Raw genomic sequence first — 23,739 nt, forward strand, 5'->3', positions numbered from 1 at the left:
GGTGGCGGTTTATAGGAGAGGAGGCGAGGCCACTAGGCCAGGCGTGGCGACTGGTGGCCGAGGTGACGCCATGGCCTCATCTCCCTCATGTCCGCTTGGCACTTGGGTTTCAGGATTGCAGGTTTCAGTCTTCAGGTGCTGAATGCATCTGAAGTCAAAGGGATTTGGCTAATCTTGTTTTATCATCTCAGACCTGTGAATTTGGTAGGAGTAGGCTAAAAGAAAGCGCAAGCAATAAGATTGCAATCATGAGTTCCGTGTGATTTTGTGACATGTTTTTAGCTACTCCTTTTGCGCACGAAACTCCAAGTGCCACAGCCAAATCCTTCCTTTGACAAACAAACGACTTTTGCATATTTTTCATCTCAACCGAATAGCAATGTTCGTAGAAAAAGAATTAAAATAGTAAAATTAGTCAAAATACATTTGAAGAGGTGTGTTATTTATCCGAACAGTCATGCTTAACCAAGCATCAATTGTACGGTTTTCGAACCTAGTTTCACATATCATCTGGATAAATTCTTCTATATTAAACTACATGAACTCCATGCTCTTTTCTAAGATTATTCGAAAAAAAAATACATTCCCACATAATTGTTAACGGCACCTAACCATCCACTTCTTTACCAATTTATATTTGTGTTTTCATTTTGCAATCATGCAAACATTAATATTACGTGAACATTCCAACGAAACAATAATTCTAGGCTAGAGAGGCAGTACGGTTAAGGTGTTTTGTGGTTTTCCATGCAAATTCAAGTTCAACAGCTATGGATTTGTCAAGTTTTGCCAGATAATAAGGAAAAATATTAAGGGGTGTAATGACACACTTAATTCAGGTAAGAGATGTGACTGCCGTGTGTGTTCCAAAAACCATTGTGAAGAAACATAAAGATAGTTGAGGATGATTTACGATGTGGTTTTGGTAGGTAGATTGGCCAGAGGTGGTCTTTCCATTGTTTAAATATATCTAATATTTAGGGCAAACTATAAATGGAGAAAGTAAAACAATATGTGGGAGGCTGTGAGGAGTTACTTTTAGAGGAAAAGGTGGACAGGAGAAGATATAAGGGAGATCGTGAAGCAAGATGCTCAAATCAACACCTTTTTTTTAATAAAAAGTGGCATATGAAAGATATACTACGGATTATGCCGAGTAAGAGGTTGTTTGGATTCAAATGCTAATAATAAAAAACTAGCAAGGTTGCCCGCGCAAATAGCACGGGTAGCTAGATTGTTTTATACTAACATTTGGATTTTTACTTGGAAATAAATTTAGCAAATAATATTCTATCATCCTACTGTATGACGTGGAATGTGTATTAATTATCATGATAAAGGGGAGATTAGTTGAGGAGAAGTATAGTTTTATGTATTTATTTAAACCATTATAACTATTTTTTTAGTTGCACTTGTTCATCATAAAATTTGAAGTTTGCAGCCATACGACCTCCTCCACATGCTAACCATTTGATTAATATTAATTTGTGCCTCTTGATTTTTTCCGTTTTGTTTACATACAAATTATGGTCGCTTCTATTTTTATTTCAAACATCTATTTGAAATACACTCATATTTGATTATTCAAGTCCGAAGCCATGTAAAAACTAATGGATAATATACCTAATTTATTATTTGGTAGGACTCTATGTGAATATTAAATTTTACTTCATTTCATTTTTAGTTCTAAAATATTTGAAAAAAATACATAGGGAATATGTTCTCAAGACGCCATGTTCAATCGATTATCGATCACCTTCTTTGCTATGGAAAATTAATTCTTCCTCTCTCTCTCTCCCATCCCCCCCCCCCCTCCGGGCCTTTCTTTCCAACTCATAAGTGGCATACACTGTTGCCATGTGTTTCCCCGGTTCAGTCTTGCTGGAGTTCATGGTGACCTTTTGTGCATGGAGATTGGTCCAACGGATTAATCTCGCCGTTGTCTTGCCTTGGTTTGATCCCTCCTCTTCAAGCATCACAATCGTGGCACTCCCTCTGCTCACACTATATTTTCCCCTTTTGTCCTGGTGGACGTACATGTCCTCTTGAAAGCCATGGATAGGCCATTATGATACGTTAAGAAAAATATATAACTGGATCATGTTTTTTTATGGGTTATGAAATCATGTTTCCTTTCATTATATTTATAATCCATATGATACTTTCGTTGAGGTATTTTGTTTCCTATTCTGGTTCCTACTTCGTTTGGAAATCAACTTCCATATTTTTACTTTTTAATTTCGAATTTATGTATTTATTGATCGTATTAGATATGGACTCTTTGAGTTAGTCTTGACCGTTAGATCTTCATAAAATCCAACGGTGTAAGTTCTTCTCTTTTTTAGATTAACGTGAGAATTTCTAGACTCTCTCGGCGAACGTGGTAACTTCTTTTAACACTATTGTATTAAGATAATAGATGTAAACATTGACACTAACCCATCCAAACAGGAGTGCTAACGGGGTCGGTTAAACTATAGCTAACTTATAGTACATTTTAGCAAGAACCCAAGTGCTAATAGTTGTTAAAGTTTAGCACTCAACTTTGATACACTCAAACATACGCTAAGTTATATTTGGCAATCTTGGAAATTTTGTTGTGCGAACCAAGTAGTAGGAACAGAACCAGACTACTCGTGGCGGTCTACTCGATGCACAACATTGTTTATTTTTTGAAAACTACAGCATTGCTTTATGAATTATGAGCACCGCCCTTTTTGTGCTCTCCAATGCTTTGCGCTTCCGCTCACAAAGTGAAGTGGAAGTGTGGTTGCAAGTTGGAGCCGAGTGTGCGCGCGCGGTCGTGATTTTTTATTCCATTATTTCACCTTAACGCATGTTCCAATAAGCACCAGATGTAGACAGGGGCTAATCCGTTTTTGTTTAGGTAGATCTCAACATCAGGCGCCCACAGAGCCAATGGTTTCCCGTCCTGCCACACCAGTTTCTGCACACACGCGTTTGGCAGATAGCGTTACAACTGCCAAAACTAAGTTATGTTTAGATTAGTTTAAGAGGTAAAAGAGACCACGGTATCAGTACTACCACCGGTATCTTTGGGCTCATTGGCTCGAGCAGAGGTAGAGCCCATCGATTCATCGCCGACGCCCACCGGATCTTGGCCCTCGCCGTCGGCCTGACACGCGTGACGCACCGGCAGAAGGGCCAGCGTTCATGGACGACGCTGTCAGTCTACTCCCTCCTTTTGCCTCCATGCCGGCCGGTTTCCAAACTGCCCCGATGCTCCTGACGCATGGAAGCATGGAAGTATGGAACCAACAAAATCGTTTGAAACAATCCTAGACCTGATCCGCCGGCGCCGGTTCCAACTTCCAAGGAGACGGCATGGGTTGCCAACCACCGTCACGCCGGCCCGCACGTGAGCGCCATCCCTCACCGAGTCATCGGCGCCGCGCTTCCGGCCGGGGCCAGGGAGGGGGCGTGGCGGCGCGGGAGCTAGCGGCGCCGGCGTGGGCGCGCCGCGCTGGGCCTGGGCGCATCGCATCGAGGAAGCAAGCGATAGGGCCGCGCGTGCGGTGGAGCGGCTGCCAGGGTCGCCTCTCGCGCGCCCGCGGGGCGGGGCCGTGTGCCCGTGTCATCGTGTGCGGCAACCTGTCAAGCTAGCACCACAGTTTGGCTTCAGTATACCATCTTTTTGTGTCCTGGAACACGACATCTTTAAAGGCTCACGAACAAGGACTTCTGTTCGTGCTAGCTTGTCAGTCAGTTCTCAACCTTGCCGTTCTCGGGCGCCTCTCGAACAAGGACTTTTGTTTGTCTGTCTTGACAGTTCGGCTTCAGTTTATCATCAGCTCTCGAACAAAATCTTGCAGGATTTATGCTCTTGCTACTTGTCTGTCAGTCAGTTGTCGGCCGGGTAACCTTGACGCCTCCCGTGTTTTAGCCTGAATCTCACTCACACCTCTCGAACAAAGGAATCTCTGCTGTCCTGCAGCTTACTTAACTCTAGAGGTCCAGGTGCAAGCAAGTACGCCAGGAAACCTGTGATTTCCACTACCTGGAGATCGGATAAAAAAAAAATCTTCCGGAGTCGGAATCGGAACCGGCATCGTGTGGCTGCGACGCCACGACCTCGCCTTCCCGCGTTCCTCTTGCTTGTTGCAGCCTCTGGAATTGACAGCTGACCCGAAGATCCATGTGGGCGGACATGGCCCTGAATGGTCGTCGGTCGCCTACTAATCTAACCAACCACCCCGCTTGCGCGAGACGGCGAGCGCGTTCCCTGACCACGAGCACTGACGCACACAAACCAGGCTGCAAAAATCACAAGACCTGGGCTGGAGTCGCTGGGAGCTGTTTCAATCAAGCCGAGCTGAGCCAAGTCTCAGCGCCACGGCGTGTGAGATTCAGACCACAAGTACGCGGCGAACGATCTGGTTTGATACTGCAAATGGCTCGTAGCAGGAAAAAATGCACAAAGGGCCCAAACGTTTTTTTTTTGACAGTCTGCTCATTTTCCTGCGGTGACGAGTCTGTCTGACAAATCTGAAGTTTTTGCATTGCCACACGCTTCAAATTTCAGAAAGAAGAGAAAATCGCCCGCCACTCGAAGTAGTGGTCGCAGGCGAGCTGCGGAGAACGTGCGGCGGAGGAGCGCAGCCCACGGCCGCCGGAGTCGGAGTCGCCGTCGCCGTCGCGGCTGGCCGAGTCGTGCGCAATCAAATTCCTGGAGGACGACGCGCGCTTGTGGGTGCCAGCGGCCCAGGATTCGCAGCTGATGCGTCTTTTTTATTTTTGCATTTTTCAAAAAAAAAATTTACAGAAATATATTTTTAGTTTTAGGTTTTACAGTTTTATACCCCTACCGCCCGGCAGGGGGCGGCAGGGGGCCTACCGCTCGGCAGGAAGGCGGTAGGGACCTATATGTAAATTAAAAAAATTGCGCAGAGGTCTTTGGAGGGAGCCTGCCGCCCCACCAGTTGGCCGCAGGGGCCTGCCGCCCGGCAGGGGGCGGCAGGCTCCCTCCTCAAATATAAAACTCTACCCCTTTTCTCTGCGCCCTCATTTTCTGCCCACGAGATCCAGAGAGGGGAGAGGGAGAGAGGAGGGGTGAGGGAGGTAACAAAACCGGCGAAGCCCTGCAGGATTTTGGATCCGAACCGCAGGTAACCAATATTTCTCAACTTTATCATTCCACATTTTTTTTATGTTTAATTTTATGATTAGTATTTTTTATTATTGTAAGCACTTAGGGTTCGGATTAGTGGATATAATAGAAGGCATAGTATATTTGTAGATATTAGATTAATTAAAATGAAGTTTTTGCATGGCCAGATATGTCGAGCAAAGTGGCATTTCAAGTTCATTACGGTGACTTCTATAGAATTACTCATGATTCCTATGGAGTAAATATATCAACATTGGAAAGAAGACAGTGCAGTCTAGACAAACCCCTAGAGAGGAGTTTTGAGTCCATACGGAAATGTCTTCACAAGATGTTCAATGTGAATTCAAAGACCCATTTGCTTACGGTTCATACCTTGACTTCCTGGGAAGATAATGGGGATTTCTGGGAGTTGACGCATATAAGTAGTACAGAAGAATTGCAACATTACATGCACGCAGCTCTTGAAAGTGGGTGGCCTCTCGCAATGGTAATTCAGATTCACCAGAAGACCGGTGATTTAGGTGAAGGGTCAACACACACAACATCTAACTGCAATGAAGAGATGGAAGAGGATAAAGAAGAAGAGAACGTGCAAGCTCTAGAACGAGAACCAGAACCACAAGGTTTAGCAGATGATGGCGAGCGGATACCTGGAATTGTGGAGGATATGGAGAAAGAAGACCAGGATGCACAAATAATAGAGCAATGTGGGGACTCATCGGACGATGAGGACGATGAGCGCTTCCCAGTGCTAGGTGAATGGCGTAAAGAGGGTTTTGGTAATCCAGTGGTACAAGATATTAGATGTCCGGAGTTTGAATACAGAGTGAATGGGGTCATACAAGGGGCAAAGTATCGTACCATTGAGGATGTGAAGGATGCTGTGAAGCTCTGGGCTGTATCTCTGAGGAAGAAATTCAGAGTACTGAAGTCTAGCAGCAAAGAATACGAGGTGAGGTGTGCAGATAGAGACTGTACATGGCGAGTGCATGCATATAAGGGAAAGTTCAAGACACACTGGGAATGTTCAATTGTTACACCACATACTTGTAGATTGACAGGTGTAGTGGGACATCATCGTAATATCACATCAACTTTCGTAGCTAAGAAGATGTATGGGGTGATTCTTGACAAAATGGATTATGAGCCTGCATTGATAATTAGAGACATTGAACAGAATTTCCAGTATGTGATCAGCTATGCAAAGGCTTGGCGGGCTAAACAAAAAGTATTTGAGATGAGGTTTGGCACTTATGAAGCATCATATGACAACCTACCTCGTATGCTTGAAGCAATTGTGCAAAGAAATCCTGAAAGTGCTTTTGATACATACAGTGTACCGAGCTTGTCAGGGGAGCCAAGCATTCTGCTGCGAGCTTTCTTCTGCATTGGAGCATGTGTGAGGGCATTCATTTACTGCCTTCCTATTCTGTGTATTGACGGTACTTTCCTGACAGGGAAATATAAGGGAACAATATTGACGGCAATCGAAATTGATTGTAACAAGCAGATAGTTCCCATCGCCTTTGCCTTTGTTGAGAATGAGAACAAAGAAAGCTGGTACTGGTTTCTTGAACGTCTGAAGATTCACGTTGTTGCTGGAAGACCTAATGTTTGCCTTATCAGTGATAGGCATGCAGGTCTACTTGCAGCTATAAGGCAGCTCCAAGAAGGTAGTCAATTTTCACCTCCTATATGGCCAGATGTTGTCAATAGGTGGTGTGTGAGGCATATAGCTGCTAACTTTTATAAGCGGTTCAAGAATAAGGATCTGATGAATTTGTTCAAGCGATTGTGCACTCAGAATCAGCAGAGGAAGTTTGATGCTTTGTGGGGTATAATTGATGACATGAGTGCTGAATTGCTTAAGAGCCAGGCCTCATCATCCAGCAGGAGACGTTCTACAGATTCATTAGTTGGACATGCTAAGCCATTTTCACAGTGGATTGATGGTGCGCCTAAAGAGAAGTGGTCACTTCTGTATGACACAGATGAGAGACGTTATGGGATCGAGACGACCAACTATGCTGAATGTTACAATATGGTAATGCGTCGTGTTCGTGGATTTCCTCTTGTTTGCATTGTTGAGTTCATCATGTATGGATGTATAAGGTATTTTCGGGAGCGATACGCATCAGCCGCTCCCTTACTTAATGATCCAGGAGTGTATTTTTGCAGAAGGGTCAATGAGTACATGGAGAAAAAATTTGAAAAGACTCGATTTCACTCAGTCATATCGATGGGCACAAAGGAGCAAAGATTTGAGGTATCATGCAGGGACAGAACCGGACAGGGTGTCCGCAGACAAAGGGCAATTCAAGAAGTTTTGATAACCATTGACGGGAGGGTGTTCTGCCGATGTCAGAAGCCAAAGGTGCATCACTTACCATGCTCCCATGTCATCGCGGCTTGTTCTGTATCTGGGTTAGATGCTGCGTCATATATTTCTCAATATTTCACAAAAGAAGCCGCAGCACAGACTTGGTGTCATGAGATATACGGCATCGGTATTCTAGGCCCATTCACTCAAAAAAATCCCCATCCAATTCTCATACCTGATGCAGCTACGAAGCGGGGCATAGGCCGACGGCAGACACGTCGTATCCGGAACGGAATGGACGAGTCCGAGGCTGGAAAGAAGAAAAAACATTGCAACTTGTGTGGAGCGGACGGTCACACTTACAAGAAGTGCCCACAGCTTTCAGTACCCAATGCTGCTGCCGAGGCTGGACCTTCCGGGAATCCGACGGATGGATCGGCTCCACCTACAAGAAGTCGCCGCATCTAGTTGTGCATTTATTTGTGTGGTATCTTGTCTAACGTTCTATTTATATTTCGTTCATTGTATCAAATTGGTTAGCCCCAAATAGTTGGACACATGGTTTGTCGCCACTTATAGCACAAGCCATCACATAATGTGACACATAGAAGAAAGCTAAATGAGTACACATCCATGATACTGAAGAATCCAAATTATTTCAGTACAATTTACTTCACAATCTAGACCGATGAACACTATATGGTACACATTATTTCATGAAATCATCTAGGTAGTCACGCATAGGGGGAGGAACATCATCTCTTGGAGGCCATGGTTTGGGGGGCATGAAGTCATCTAAATCGTCATCCCAGTTAACAGAACTTGGTGCTGGAGGTGGTGCAGTTTGACTTGACGAACCTCTTGACTTTCCCTTTGTCTCTTTTATGGTTCTACTTTCATGTACAGGGGGAGGAACATCAGGTGTTCGAGGCCATGATTTGGGGGGCATGAAGTCATCCATATCGTCATCCCAGTTAACACAACTAGGTGCTCGAGGTGGTGCAGCACGACTTAACGAACCTCCGGTCATCTGTTCTTGCATAGGCCGAGAACTATGACCCGAAGATCTTTTCCACCTCCTTCGTCTAGTTTGCGGCATAACTCCACCGAAGATACATACCAATTTTTTGAAATTTGGTATCGATTTGTTAATCAACTCCGTGTCCTCGGGGTAATCCTAGCATATAATTACACAATAATTTTACTATTTTGTAAATATGGATTACAAATAACGGACGTGATTAGAACTCAATAAGAGTTACCTTAATATGCATCTCATACACCTCTGGCCGCATCCATATCTTACAAGTAGTTTGTAAGAATCCAATAACATGTTGATGATTCGCTAGTTCACATACCTTCATGTATATCTTCCTACGTTCTAGCAGGTGTTCCTTTAAATCTTGCATTGTAATACCTCGAAACAATGTCAAATTTTTAAACTCAACTAATTTGGACAACACCATCTCTATCGTACCATCCGCTAATGGACCCAACTTATTACTGATTACAAGACGTGTCATGATCTCAAGAAATATACTGGATTTTTCTTCGGTCCATGGAAATCCAACAGAATTGGAGGCCGTCATTGTCTTATGCTGCAATAACAGTAAGGTATTGTCATTCTAAGTTTATTATTCTATATTTCACTATCTAAAAACTAAATCTATTCTAATTCATAATTATTTTAGAAACAAGTCTATAATAGTTGAGAAATATTGGTTACCTGCGGTTCGGATCCAAAATCCTGCAGGGCTTCGCCGGTTTTTTTACCTCCCTCACCCCTCCTCTCTCCCTCTAGCCTCTCTGGATCTCGTGGGCAGAAAATGAGGGCGCAGAGGAAAGGGACGGAGTTTTATATTTGAGGAGGGAGCCTGCCGCCCCCCTGCCGGGCGGCAGGTCCCCTGCCGCCAACTGGTGGGGCGGCAGAGGGGGCGGTAGGCTCCCTCCAAGGACCTCTGCGCAAATTTTTTTATATATATAGGTCCCTACCGCCTCCCTGCCGGGCGGTAGGAGTATAAAACTGTAAAACCTAAAACCAAAAATATATTTTTGTAATTTTTTTTTAAAAAAATGCAAAAATAAAAAAGACGCCGCAGCCGATAGCGAAAAGGATAGCTCCACAGAGAGCAACCAGAGCCCGGCAGCACCAGGACAAAGCCGACCCAACACCAACAGTTGGTGTGCCGCTTCCTGCTTTCTTGGGGGCAGTGGTCGTGGCCGTGGATGCTCCAGCCGGCCACACCGGGGGGCCCAGGACCCTAACCGCTCGCTTTGCTTTGCAGGAATTTTTTTAATTTTTATATTATTTATTTTTTGATTTTTTAAAAATATATGCCTAATTTTTTTTAAAAGTTCTGGTCTCCTGCCGCCAGTTTAACCGGCAGAATGAAGGTATCGCAGGATGAACCGGCGACGGGTGTACTGTAGCAAACATACCGCCGGTTCATCCGGCGAAAGGACACTGTAGTGATTTTCACCGGCACTGTAGCGACCTACCGACAAATCAACCGGCGGTACTGTATCAATTTACTGTAGCACATTTTCAAAAATTATAACAAATTCATATGGATTCGAACGGAGATAAAATTTATACGAAAATTATAGACCTCGACAAGATCTACAACTTTGTAATTCAAACTTTTTCATTTGAAATTATCTTAGTGTTCAAATAATCGACACAACATTTAAATCTGATTTTTTAGATCTAAACGTTGTGTCGATTATTTAAACACTAGAATGATTCCAAATGAAAAAAGTTTGAATGACAAAGTTGTACATCTCGTCGAGGTCTACAATTTTCGTATAAATTTTATCTCCATACGAATCCATATGAATTTGCTATAATTTTTTTAAAATGTGCTACAGTAAATTGATACAGTACCGCCGGTTGATTTGTCGGTAGGTCGCTACAGTATCCTTTCGCCGGATGAACCGGCGGTATGTTTGCTACAGTGCACCTGCCGCCGGTTCATCGGACGGTATCTTCATTCCGCCGATTGAACTGGCAGCAAGAGGCCAGATCTGAAAAAAAAAATTAGACATATATTTTTTGAAAAATCAAATAATAAATAATATAAAAATTAAAAAAAACTCGCTTTGCAGGGTTCCCTTCCTATCCAGATGGGGTGATGGCGTCGTAGTGACCCAGTAACGTGTCGATGTTGAGAACAGTCTTGAGTCCTCGCCGCTGCTCACTTTGTGGTGAATGGTTGTCAGTTGAGGGGCTGCACAATCGTTTTCTGGATTCATGGTAGATCTATGATCTATCATTGTTACATTTACCACAGACGGGAATTTTTTTAGTAATACCGAACGGAAAGGTTGTGGACATGATTGAACTAGATTGTTGAGGACAAGGCATTCAAAATATCGTAACTTCAAAAATATCGTGACATGGGAGTCAGAGATCAGGCCAGACACACACCAAGTCCCTCGGGAGCTTGAGGTAGACCGGTTGGAAACCAGAAAACAATTTCATCAGCAATGAAATACAGGTGGTCCTTACTCCTTACAAGGGGTTGGCAGACTTCCCCGGACAATTTCACGGGAGATCATTACAAGCTGCCCAGGATCCAGCAAGCCGGTTTTCCAGGAGATCTCAAGGTTAGATCACCGAATAGGTCAACGCATTAAACAGACACAAAAGGCCATATTACACCAAAGCTGGAGCTGCGGTAAATTCTGGGAACGTTGGAGCGTCACCTTCCTTGTCTGCATAGGTTATCATCAAGGATATTTCTTTTAGCAAATCACTGGTAGAAATAAAGTGCTACTCAAATAATATGGCATGACTGAAGAACGATGCAACAATCTGTAGGGCTTTAACCATTTGAGTCTGAAACAAAATACAAATCAGCATTAATGAGCAGAAAGATAAGTGAAAGCACCTTCTGGTTGAGCGTCTAGCTGGAGCACTGTCTGCCGAGTCCTCTAAAACAGGATCTCTGGTTTTCTTTACCCTTGATCGTGACAAGCCTGCATAATACATGAAAGTTCCTTAAGAAACTTCATGTGTTTTGTGGATATCAAATCTGGAACCATGAGTCACCTTTGCGTACAGGTCGTGTTGACTGAATCTCTTCGCTACCATCTTCTGATTCTGTAAATGTAGTTGATGTCTGACAATTTCCTGTAGAAATATTGTCGCTGCATTCTGGCGTTTTCTCCTTATCCTCAGTGCTGCTATCCACTGAAGGATCAACTACCTCACTAGTTTCTTCTGTCAAGGGCAAAAAACATTGTGCAAGGTAAAAATGTGGTTGATGTCTGACAGGTGAAAATGTTGTGCAAGGCAAACTGTAATACCATATAGTGCATGGATCTATGTAGTCCTTAACCATAAAAGTATTGGAAGTTTGTTCAAAATCAACTTATGCAGTTATGTAGCATAGAGGGAGATTCAGGAATAAATGAAAACTCTTCTTCTTACCTTCAACAGAATTGCCACTACTCTGTTCAACTTCCTTACTAGCCAGAAATTCATTTAGCGAACCAAGTCTCTGTCTGTGCGCCTCAGCATTTTTGGTTGTCTCTTCCTGTTCTTTCTTTTCCTGATGAACCTTGCCAAGTTTCTCCTCAAATTCCTCAATGCAAACTTTGAGCTCAGGTTTCGCAAACTTCTTGCACTGGTTAGAGGGTAATCATAGACAAGTGGAGAGGAAATGTTCAAAAATGTTCATCGTGCTTCATTTAGCAAATGTGAGGCCTACAAAATCATCAAAGGCTATGCTACCAACCTTTGATATCACGCTTCTGAAGTGGTTCATCACAGAATCTTCAGATAATGCATGCTCAAACATCTTAAAGTTATCGATGAGTTTCTTCAGACCCTTTTCAGTGAAGGTTAGCTGAGAGAGGCAATATGAGATATACTCCCACTGTCTAACATCTGAAGCACATGCAAAGAAAGTATTGGACATCTGAGAATGGAGTAAGCTCAAATTTTCATTTCATGGAAATGTTAAAATGCATGCAGTAAGGCGCAACCCGTTTCAAGAAAACTAAGGATTGGCAAAGAAGCAAACCTTATATATGTGCAGGCGCAAGAGTGTCAAAAAAGGAGCTAGGCAGCTAGCAAATCACAGTTATATGTGCTCTCTTTTTCCTTAATTTTCATTTCCATTTATATGATGCAGTAATGCTGTTCCCTATGCTGATATATGCAATGCTGACCACGTTTTTATTTGTGTTTATCAGTGCTAAGACACAAACATAATGAGCAAAAAGAACACATAGAGTTCTTGCAGCCCTGCACATCAGCACCCTCTTACTTTTGCGGCCCTGCACACTAGCTCCCTCTTGTGTTTACACTGGTTTTAAGAACACATGCACACGTCATGCTGCACTGCAATTCAGCCGCATGTCTTGGCCAAAACACTCATGTGACTAGCTCCACTTACAGAATGCAAGATAATCTCCACTAATCCCAACATGCATGCTGATCTCTTCCACATCACTGTCTCCAATCTGTCAACTACACATGCACTCCATGGTCCATGCTAAATCTCTAGTAACAAGATTAGTGCTAACATTAACATCCCAAAGTACCTTACCAAGTATCGCCACCACTTAGCTAGGTATCGGACCAACTAAATCCAAAGCATGAATTCCTTAGTATGCATGGTGGTCAAAAGGTGACAGGTACTAGCAAACGGATGGGGTCCTATTTATCTCGTAATTTCTTGAATAAGGGTAGCTGATCAGTATATTTCTATTGAGGGCATAAGCATAATACCGTTTACACCAGCAAACCTATTGCAGAGCTTATCCACAAGAGCTTCCATTTGTTTGTCCTGGGACCACAAAAGAGTATATAGTTATTGGCAAGTGAATATCAAGTACACTGACAGTGTTCATATAATAGGTGAAACAGTAATACATTATACCTTTTTAATAGAGGTAATTAAGAACTGCATAATGTTGCAAAATGTTTCGTCTTTGAGGTTTTGATTGCACAGTCTGCCCAGGATATCCGGAAGAAGATTATAAATTGGATTGGTTCCTTCAGAGGCCACCAAGAGGGGTAAAACAAAAAAATGTTAGACAGAAGTCAAATCAAACTCTGGTATTCAATTTTACCAACCAATGTTACTGACACATGTTGTCATACCTTTCTTTGACAACTCATGAAAGAAGAGTTTTGCAAGGCTTGAGATCCTCTCATCTTCATCTTCTATCCTTACAGCCATTTCATTTATATAACCTTTGACCTGCAAAAGATTTCAAAGGTATCTGAAATTTAATAGAATGGTAGTAGGGGAGGAGCTTGTGTGTGCATGGGGGTGGAGTCGGGGTTGACCTTCATCATATCATTCAGTATAAGATGAGAAATAACCAGCACAGCATTCTTCCGCACAGATACTGAAGGATCACGTAATCGGGCATATATATACTCCGTCCAAGGTTCCAAGAGGTTTGGGAAGCGAACTGCTAAATCACCAAGAGCTATAGTGCAATTGGATCGGACAATTTCAGAAGGTGCACTTTCAGCAACAGTAAACAGAATTTGAAGATTTGCTTCGCTGAAAGTTGAGCCTTTAATGTGAGGGAGTGCTTTCATCAAATGCACATCAGTCCACAATATTGAACACGTAGAGTCATGTGAAAGAAAAAATACTTACCAGAATTCTGCATCAATGATCATTAGCCTGCAAAGACTAAGCATGGCAGAAGCTTGTAACTCTGGGAACTGCATCCAAAAAAGGAAAAAAAAATAGTAGGTGCGGATATTAATGGAACCTGGGCGCCGGTGCATAATGGGGTTCTTGAGCGGGTCGATAATGTAAAGAGGGGTAGAGGTAGACCTAAACTGACGTGGGATGAGTCGGTTAAGAGAGACCTTAAGGATTAGAATATCTCTAAAGAGATAGCTTTGGATAGGAGCGCTTGGAGACTAGCTATCAATGTGCCTGAACCTTGAACTTATTTCTTTCGGGTTTCATCTCTAGCCTACCCCCAACTTGCTTGGGAAAAAAGGCTATGTTGTTGTTGTTGTTGTTGCGGATATTAATGGAAACAGATGGTAAAAAAAATACAAGAAACCCAATAGACTAACCTTTTGCAGAAAAGTCAGATTCCTGCAGAGTTTCATGAGAAATGGTCCACAATGTCCTATGAGATTCTTTTCAGAAGAACAGCAAACGACCTCCTTTTCTGCCCTTTCAGCAAGGGATTCAATTGCAATATCAATTGTTGCACCCAGTCCCAGTTCGGCATTTATGCCTTGTGCCTGTTGCAGAATAAAGCACAACCAGTGAACTTAACTGAAACAATGACAGGTAGAAATTGACAAGGTAAGCAAGAATAGAGATTTAGCAGTCAAGCAAGAATTACCTCTGAACTTTTAGATGCATCCGACTGCGGACCCTCAGTGATGGGTTGAGAACTTTCATTCTTCCGTTTCTGTTTCTGAATTTTCCTAACAGAAGTTTCGATGTACACCAAATGATTCAGTGCTATATGGCTAATAACAAAAAGAAACCTACCCAGTTTTGAAGGTGGTAGTGATGACAGAAAGGCATCATTCTGAGTTTTATCTCCATTTGACACATCCTCAGTTCTTAAAACACCAAATACTGAACTGAGGGACTTCTTTACAATCTCAGTAGCAAAGATTTCAGGTGCAGGGTGTAATGTATATATGGTGCTTATAGCTTTATCTGCAGCTCCATACCATATTTTCTCAGGAAGCGAGAAGCTTGTTATCAAACCTTGCAGCGCAGCAAATACTCTACTATTAGTACTTATCAGTTTGCTTCTGTCTTCTTCTGACAATCTCTGCAGAGCAAGACATGCAGTTCTAGCAAGCAGAGGATCCTGCTTAGCCCAGCGTCCAAACCCAATGTCAATAATATCTTGCAAGTGAGTACCCAAAATGCTGGGACACGACTTTGCTGCCATACAAAGAACTGATAAAGCCCCACGACTTTGCACTGGTGTCACTCCGTTGATGTTAAAGCAAAAATAGTCCCACAGTGCAGCTACCTGTAAGAGGTGATGACTATTAGAAAGTATCCTCCTCACAGGAAACATTAGATATCATTGAAGTGAAATAATAGAATTCAACAAAACCCTTATATTTTGTTGGTGCATATGTGAGCCCATGTATAGAGGCCCATCTAGAGGCCCATGTATAGGATCTATATATCCCACCCTTCTAGGGTTTGGAGGAATACATATCATTATTCTTTCCTACATGGTATCATTTGTCTAGATCCTCTCTTCCTTCTCCAGCCGCCGCCGCCGGCTTTCCCTTCCCTCTCCTCCTTCCCTCCTTTATCCCCTGCTTCTGGATCTAGCGGCGCAGCCTCTGCCGCCGCCGGGCCGGCCCCTGGCGCTGCAGGCGCGGGCCTTGCTCCTGCCGCCCCGTCTGCTCCATGGCTTCTGCTCCAAGGCGCACCACCGCCTTCCCTGCTTCAAGGCGGGGCCGCCCCCGCCGCGGGCGCGGCCGGCCCGAGCGCGGCCGCCGCGGATGCAGTCGCCGCAGCCTCCGCCGCCCCTGGATCTCTCGCCGCGCAGTGGACCCGTGAGGTGCAGGACAAGCAACCGCCGCAGCCCTAGCATGCAGCCGCCGTGGAGGCCGTCGGGGACCCCTTCCTGGCGGCTGGTATCCTGGGCGCCGCGCAGGACAAGCACCCGCCGCAGCCCCAACATGCAGCGGCCTTCCAAGGCGCCGCCGCAACATGCCGGCCAGGACGGGGCCGCCCAGGCCCCTGCCTTCCAGGCCGCCCCAGCTGCCCCTGGTGCGGTCGCCGCCGCCGCTGCTGGTGGCTCTTCTCCTCCCAGGCGGGCGTGGCCGCGAGCCGCCGCCGGCGCAGACCTGGCCGCCGCCTCCTTTGTGGCCCCTGCCGCTGCGGCCTGGCGTGCCCTGCGACGCGAGCTCGACGCGCTTGCTGCCATCGAGCAGATCGCTGCGGTTCGCTGCACGAGTCCAGAGTTTACGGATGTCGCGCGGGGGCACGCTGCGCAGTCCGCCGTCGCGCCCGCCACGCAAGCCGCCGCCCCGACCGCCGGATCCACCTTCCCCGGGGTCCCTGGCGCCGCTCATGCTGCCAGACTTCCCGTGCATGCGCCCACGCCCGCGCCCCTGCATGCGCCCGACCCCCTCCTTGGTGCTCCTCTCACCGGCCAGACCGGGGGTGGGGGAGGCTGAGGGCGTCGGCGGCGGAGGGGACCTGGTGGTGGTGCTCGGGGCACTCCGGACCCGACTCCGGCTCCCACTCCTGCTCCTAGCCCTGGAGGTACGCCCTGGCCATCCTTCAGCGCCCCATGGCCAGAGTGCATCCCGATGTGGCCGGTTCAGGGTCGGGGGGGGGGCTCGTCCTCAGCCCCAGCCGGCGGCCATGCTCGCCGCTGCTGCCCCCCTGTCCGCGCCGTTCTGGACCCCACCCGCTCCACCCAGCCAGCAGCCGACCTGGCCTGGGGGGTGGGACCAGGCCGCACTGGCGTCGTCCTTCAGCGCCATGGGGTTGACGCCGCCGGTCAGCACTGAGTGGATCGCCGACTCGGGTGCCTCCTTCCACACCACACCACATGCCGGTATCCTCTCTTCTGGCCGACCCCCACACCCCTCTTGTTCTTATTCCATCATGATTGGTGACGGGTCTTGCCTTCCTGTCGCCGCCGTGGGTTCTGCTCCTGGCTCCTTTCGTCTTCCCAATGTCCTTATTGCTCCTCAGATGGTTCATAAACTTATTTCCATTCGTCAGTTTACAGCTAACAATTCTTGTTCCATCGAGTTTGATTCTTCTAGCCTCACTGTAAAAGGATTCGGCCTCCCGACGTCCGCTACTCCGGTGTGACAGCACGGGACCCCTTTACACCTTTCGCCTTTTTTCTTCCGCTGCACCACTCTCGCCTTCTTCTTCGCCCTGGACGTCTTGGCCTGCCGCTTTTGCCGCGACGCCGTCTTCCACCACCTGGCACCGCCGTCTTGGTCACCCTGGCCGCGACGTTCTGACTCAGCTCAGTCGTAGTACCGATGTTCGTGGTACTAGGGCTCCTGCTGAGCCCCTCTGCCATGCGTGCCAGCTCGGTCGTCATATTCGGCTCTCATTTTCTTCTTCTTCTTATTCGCATGCGACGCATGCATTTGATCTTGTTCACTGTGACCAGTGGACCTCTCCTGTACTTAGCCTTTCTGACTATAAGTACTATCTGGTGGTGGTCGATGACTTCTCGCATTACTCTTGGATGTTTCATTTGCGTGCCAAGTCTGAGACCTTCGCCACCCTCCTCCACTTATTTGCCTGGGTGTCCACTCAGTTCGGCCTCACCGTTAAGGCCGTCCAGTGTGACAACGGACGGGAGTTCGACAACTCCACCTCCCGTTCTTTCTTCCTCTCTCGGGGTGTTCAGCTGCGTATGTCTTGTTCGTATACCTCTCCTCAGAACGGCAAGGCTGAGCGGATGATTCGCACGACGAACGACGTCGTGCGCACCCTTCTGATCTAGGCCTCTTTGCCCCCACGCTTCTGGGCTGAGAGCCTCCACACTGCCACCTACTTGCTCAACCGTCTTCCGTCCACTGCTTCTCCTGCTCCCACTCCACACCACGCTCTTTTCGGTACCCTTACTCGCTACGACCACCTTCGGGTCTTCGGGTGTGCGTGTTACTCTAACACCTCCGCCACTGCTCCTCACAAGCTAGCGCCCCGCTTGACTCGTTGTGTGTTCCTTGGTTACTCCCCTGACCATAAGGGGTACCGATGCTTTGACCTCACCTCTCGCCGCGTCCAGATCTCCCGACACGTCGTCTTTGACGAGTCGGATTTCCCCTACTCCACCTCCTCCACACCTTCTCCTGACCCCGAGCTGGAGTCTCCGTTTCCGACTGACCCGGTGGTTCAGCCACCTTTTCCTGTCTGTCCTTTCCCTGCAGGTTTTCCCAGTGCACCAGCACCGTTCCCGGTGATCCCTGCTGCGCCGAGCGCGGCCCCGGTGCCCGCAGTCGCGCCACGCGCGGCCCCCGGACCTCCGATCGTGCCGCGCGCGGACCTAGTGTCTCCTGCTGCGCCACGCGCGGCTCCGGTGCCTTCCCCTGCACCTGCGCGGTACGCTGAGCCGGTGCAGGTGTACCGGCGTCGTTCGGAGCCGACACCGGCGCCGCCGCCTGCTCCGGAAGCTCCTGCGACGCCTCCACAGGAGCCGTCGTCGCCGCCGCCGCCACCGCCTCCCTCTCGAGCCGAGCCGGCGGTGTACCACCCGCCTGTCGTCCATCGGGATCCTCGGCATATCCATCCCATGGTGACTCGGGGGATGGCGTCTCAGGCCGTGACTCTCTCCGCCACCGAGGGAGAGCCGCAGGTCTCTTCGGTACCCTCTTCTGTCCGCGACGCCTTGGCAGATACTCACTGGCGTCGTGCGATGGAAGAGGAGTACGCGGCTCTTCTTGCCAACCAGACGTGGGACCTCGTGCCGTGTCCGTCTGGTTGCAATGTGGTGACTGGCAAGTGGATCTGGACGCATAAGCATCGGGCTGATGGCACACTGGAGCACTACAAGACTCGCTGGGTTCTCCGGGGGTTCACTCAGCGACCTGGTGTGGACTATGATGAGACCTTCAGCTCAGTGGTGAAGCCTGCTACTGTGCGCACGGTCCTCTCGCATGCGCTCTCGCGCTCCTGGCCTGTGCGCCAGCTAGACGTGAAGAATGCGTTTCTTCACGGCACTCTGTCAGAGACTGTCTACTGCTCTCGGCCGGCGGGATTTGTGGACTCGAGTCGTCCGGATATGGTCTGCAGACTCAACAAGTCTCTCTATAGTCTGAAACAGGCTCCTCGGGCTTGGTACTCTCGGTTCGCCACGTTCTTGCTGACATTGGGGTTCACCGAGGCCAAGTCTGACACGTCTCTCTTCATCTACCGCCGTGGGGATGAGACTGCATATCTGCTGCTCTATGTCGATGACATTGTGCTCACAAACTCCAGTCAGCAGTTACTTCAGAGTGTCATCTCCTCTCTGCAGCAGGAGTTTGCTATAAAAGATCTGGGTCAGCTCCACCACTTCTTGGGTGTCACTGTTGAGCCTCGCTCATCTGGTCTTCTCCTTCACCAGCGGCAGTACGCACTCGATATTCTGGAGCGGGCTGGGATGACTGATTGCAAGCCCTGCTCCACTCCTGTCGACACTCAGGCGAAGCTGTCTGCTGATCTGGGTGATCCGGTGGCTGATCCTACTGCCTATCGGAGTTTGGCTGGTAGAGGTCTACATATTTGAAAAGCTCAGCTTTAGATTCAGATGAATACAGTGATCAGAGAAAGAAAGACAATGTAGACACAAAAATTTCAATTCCTTCAGCAAGTATGATCTTTTTGTAGAGGTCTATAACTAGGATCCTCAAGACAAAATACCTCGCATCAGAGTGTAGAGAACATGGGGGCAAATTTATCAGGAAACATCTTAATTGCTCTATGTTAAAAAAAAAATTGGTGCTCAATTAACTACTGAATTTTCTTCACTACTGGATTATATAGTTAGTACAACTACCTAGTTAGTTAACATAAAGAAACTAGAGTTACATTCAAGTGGTAGCAAAAACAAATTTGAAAGGGAAAGAAGAGTGCACCGTGCTAGATGAAATTTCAGCTTTTGAAACTAAGGAGCTAACTAAGCTCTCAAGAGCAGCAAGGTCACCAATGCTGCAATCAATGGCTAGGTTTAACAAACTGCTTGCTGTTTCTGTTGGGCTTTTCCTTGTGTATATTGTAATGAATGCGCTCTCCACTGCTTCATATATTGACTTATCCTGAGAAAATACCTGCAAAGGTCAAAGGGTCACATAAATATTAGCAAAGAAGAAGAAGAAGAAGAAACAGGCAGTTTTTTAGGGCATTACCAGAGGTAACATTTTCCTGAGTGCTGCTTCTGATCCTTCGATCTGAAATTGTCTGCATCTCATTAGTAAAAGAATGGTGTTCTCAACATCCGTAGCTGAAGATGATGCCAGGAGCTGAATAAGAGTTGGCATTAAGGAAGTTATACACTTTGAAAACCTTAGACCAGCTTCAAGTGATGCAACTATAGCTCTGATCTGTTCCAAGTTTGTTATTTCCACAATCGTGACATCACGATCGTTCTGATCCTGACTGTTTGCTATACAGCTATCACTGACACTATCAGGCTGGCCCATGACCGCTTCACCAAGAGAACTATCATTCACAAGCTCATCTTGTTCTGGATTTCGAGGATCCATTCCTTCTAATTTTTCCTTGTACTTTTCTAGAGTTGCCTCAAAGGATGAATTCTTTAGCTGAGGCCCAAAAGGGTTGTGTTGCAGCATTGTGATGAGAAGTTGTAGTGCTGATTTTCTCACAATAGCACTTTTGTCCTCCAATCTCCCCGAAGCAACTGAAGCCACTTCATTCCACAGGCCAATTGAGATAGAGTTTTCTTCACACAGCTCTGCCCACACCTGAAGCACACGACTCCTTGTGTATGCTGACACATCCCTACAGCGCTCAATCAAAATTTCTAGCATAGCCTGCTTACTTCGGAGCCGAGCAGTGTTATCACCTTCAACATCTTTGAAAGCCTTTGCAGCCAGCTTTCCCAAGACTCCAACAAGAGCATTTCTGATCTTATATGAGTCACCACCAAAGTGAGGTACCAGAACACCGATATTGGTTGACATAAGCTTTGGCAAGCGGTCTGCAAGTTCCACAAGAAATCTCCCAACATTATCAGCACCAACACTATCCCTTGCATAATCTTTTGGGTCAGTCCGACCTATTTCCCTAATTAGGGAAATTGCAAGGCTTCCATCACCAAACTTTTTCTCTGCAGAAGCAACTGTTTCCGCAAGATGAGCAACAGTGAAATCAAACTTGTGGATCAAATGCAAAACAGATGCACTGATTTGAGAAATCCTCTGATGCTTCGTGGCAATTGCTCCAATTATCCTGCACATGCCAATTCTTGTATCCTCATCTTTTAACACATTTTGATTCTCGCAGAGAACAAAAGTACACCTGCATGTCATCAAGAAAGCGTTGTCATTACAAAAGGTAGGTGGCTGGAAAACACCAAAGCCAGTTTCTATAACTTACTTTGAAACAAAAGATAGGTATCGTTCATCAGTTCCTCCAGGACCAAAAAGTAGTGAAAGGGCAGCTTCAAGAGAATTAGCTATTAGATTCATGATCCTGCCTCTTTGAGCTTCCCAATTCCAAGTATATACAGGATTCTTCTTTCGACCATGTGTTGTCACCTAAATTCTCATGGAAGAATGAAGTCACTTACAAAAACAAGGGTAAAAATAATCTGAACAATTTGTAACTTCAGCACAAAAATAACCTTAGCCCTTGTGCAGCTTTCAGCAGCAGATTCCTCAGTGAGAACGATGGAAAGGAGAAAGAAGGAATAGATCTTGAGAGCATTACGGTGTGAGGCAATGCGATCAGTGATTGGGATAGCATCAGAAGGGGATGACATGGATGCACGAGAAAGTGAGTCTATGTTGGGTAGAAGGACACTAAGGTTGGAACGCAAGGTCTCAACGAGGTTAAACTTAAGGCCTGGGGATAGGCAGTTGAAATCGCGCACAACAGAATAGATGACATCGAACACCTCCTGTTCCTCGATGCAGAAGAGCTCCTTGTCAGACAGATCAAATGATGCACCTTCAATTTGAATCAAAATAAAAAAAGAGTTAGTTCACACTGACAGGATTCTTTCATTAAAAAAAAACACTAAAGCTTGCTAGATCTGTACACTTTTTGTAGAACAAATTTCTAATTGCATGCTACCACAAAGTGGACCAGTCAACATTATTAAAAGTAAGACCGTGGCATGGAAACTAAAGGATAAGGTCCTATTACGTCGAACAATCCCTAATATTGCAGAGATGACATTGGAGAACTAAGATCTATGAATAATTAAGCTAGCAAGCTTATGTAGGGCTATCATCGCAAAACTCATAATGACTTTTGTTAGCTGTTCGCATCAGAAGGCACTTTTTCGAAATTAGATCTAGTTTCTTAACCCCAGCATTGTCTAGTAGCACAGTACAATATAAAAGCAACAGTAATACCATCAATATCAAAATTTGTTACGAGCAAGCTCAAGAGGTTCAGTGGAAGTGTCCGCATGCGTCGCAGGGTCAATTTTTACACATATGCACCGATTTACTTGAGAAAAGGCATTAGGGATACTAGCCATCCAAATCAGAATCTCCAATTAGTACGACCGACCAACAAGACCCTATTCCAGTAGAGTTTTCAGCAGGCAACGTTCGAAATGCGAATCCGAAATCTACATAACTCCTAAGGATTGGGGCAACCCCCGACCGAAATAGGAAGTGTGCGCGGTTGAGAAGTGAGGTAGGCGGCGGCACGTTACCCTTGACGAACTCCTCGAGGTCGGCGGCGCGGAGGGTGGCGACAGCGACGGGGTTCTTCGGCCGGAGCGAGGGCTCGTCGTCGCCGTCGGTGTCCCGCTCCAGATCCCGCAGGCTCGATGGGAACACGAACGGTGGGGCCATCTCGCCGCGGGCGGGCGGAGCCTCGGAGCAGTCGGAGGAGGAGCGTAGGTTTTTGGGTTGGGGAATGGGAGGGGAAGAGTTGTGAGTGTTTCGAAATCGAGAGCGGGAGGCGTGTGATTTCGTGAGCGAAATCCCCGTTATGACAGGGAGGACCCACGCGTCATAGATGAAGGTGCCGCTTGTCAAAGAGTGGCTTGAATACGCAGCTAGGCAGCTAGCCTAGTACTCAACGGTCAAGCGAGTTATATATATTTTTGAATTATTTGATCGATTTAAAAAGTAGATAAAATAAATTAAGTGGCATTCTAGGTAAATAATTTGAAAAGAAGAAATGAATTAGAGTGACGTATCATCATAGTAAACATGACAGGTGGGGTCATTCATGTTCATGACCCAACAGTAGAGATTGAAGTCACCTAAACCTTACACGGACAGTTAGAGGTAGTAAACTTTATACGGACAGTTAGAGTTAGTAAAGGGTTTTAAAAATTAGTCTAGATAATTTAAAGTCGTCCTTTAAAAGAATCGGACTCTAAGACCAATTTTAATGGGAGTGTTATGAACATTAACTTTACTGATACGCCAAAAGAGAAAAGAGAGAAGAGGGAAGTATCATGAGATGTGGGGCTAGTCTCAGTGAAGGTTTAATGGCATTAAGTATTATCAATTTTGCAGATATGGCAAGGAGAAAGGAGAATAAAATTTTATGAGATGTGAGGAGAATTTCTCACCATAAAACTCATCTGGCATAGTTACCTAATTCCCAGTCTAGATAATTGTGACATGAAACTCTGCACCGAGACTGGCCTA

General features: G+C 46.2%; 1 protein-coding gene across 1 annotated transcript; it reads right to left on the bottom strand.

Moving 5' to 3' along the window:
* Positions 1 to 10,858: 10,858 nt before the first annotated feature.
* LOC120662078 (condensin complex subunit 1-like) lies at positions 10,859 to 23,022 on the bottom strand. Its single transcript, XM_039941166.1, has 17 exons — positions 22,788 to 23,022; positions 21,744 to 22,069; positions 21,497 to 21,657; positions 20,287 to 21,418; positions 20,017 to 20,208; positions 14,784 to 15,434; positions 14,506 to 14,679; positions 14,072 to 14,139; positions 13,750 to 13,972; positions 13,561 to 13,660; positions 13,337 to 13,452; positions 13,186 to 13,243; positions 12,188 to 12,339; positions 11,881 to 12,076; positions 11,500 to 11,670; positions 11,339 to 11,426; positions 10,859 to 11,162 (listed from the first exon to the last, which is right to left on the bottom strand). The coding sequence occupies exons 1-17, from the start codon at positions 22,927 to 22,929 to the stop codon at positions 11,150 to 11,152; spliced, it is 3,963 nt and encodes a 1,320-aa protein (XP_039797100.1). The 5' UTR covers positions 22,930 to 23,022; the 3' UTR covers positions 10,859 to 11,149.
* Between the last annotated feature and the right edge of the window lie 717 nt (positions 23,023 to 23,739).

The sequence above is a fragment of the Panicum virgatum genome, chromosome 2N (genome assembly GCF_016808335.1).
Source record: "Panicum virgatum strain AP13 chromosome 2N, P.virgatum_v5, whole genome shotgun sequence".
Taxonomy (NCBI): domain Eukaryota; kingdom Viridiplantae; phylum Streptophyta; class Magnoliopsida; order Poales; family Poaceae; genus Panicum; species Panicum virgatum.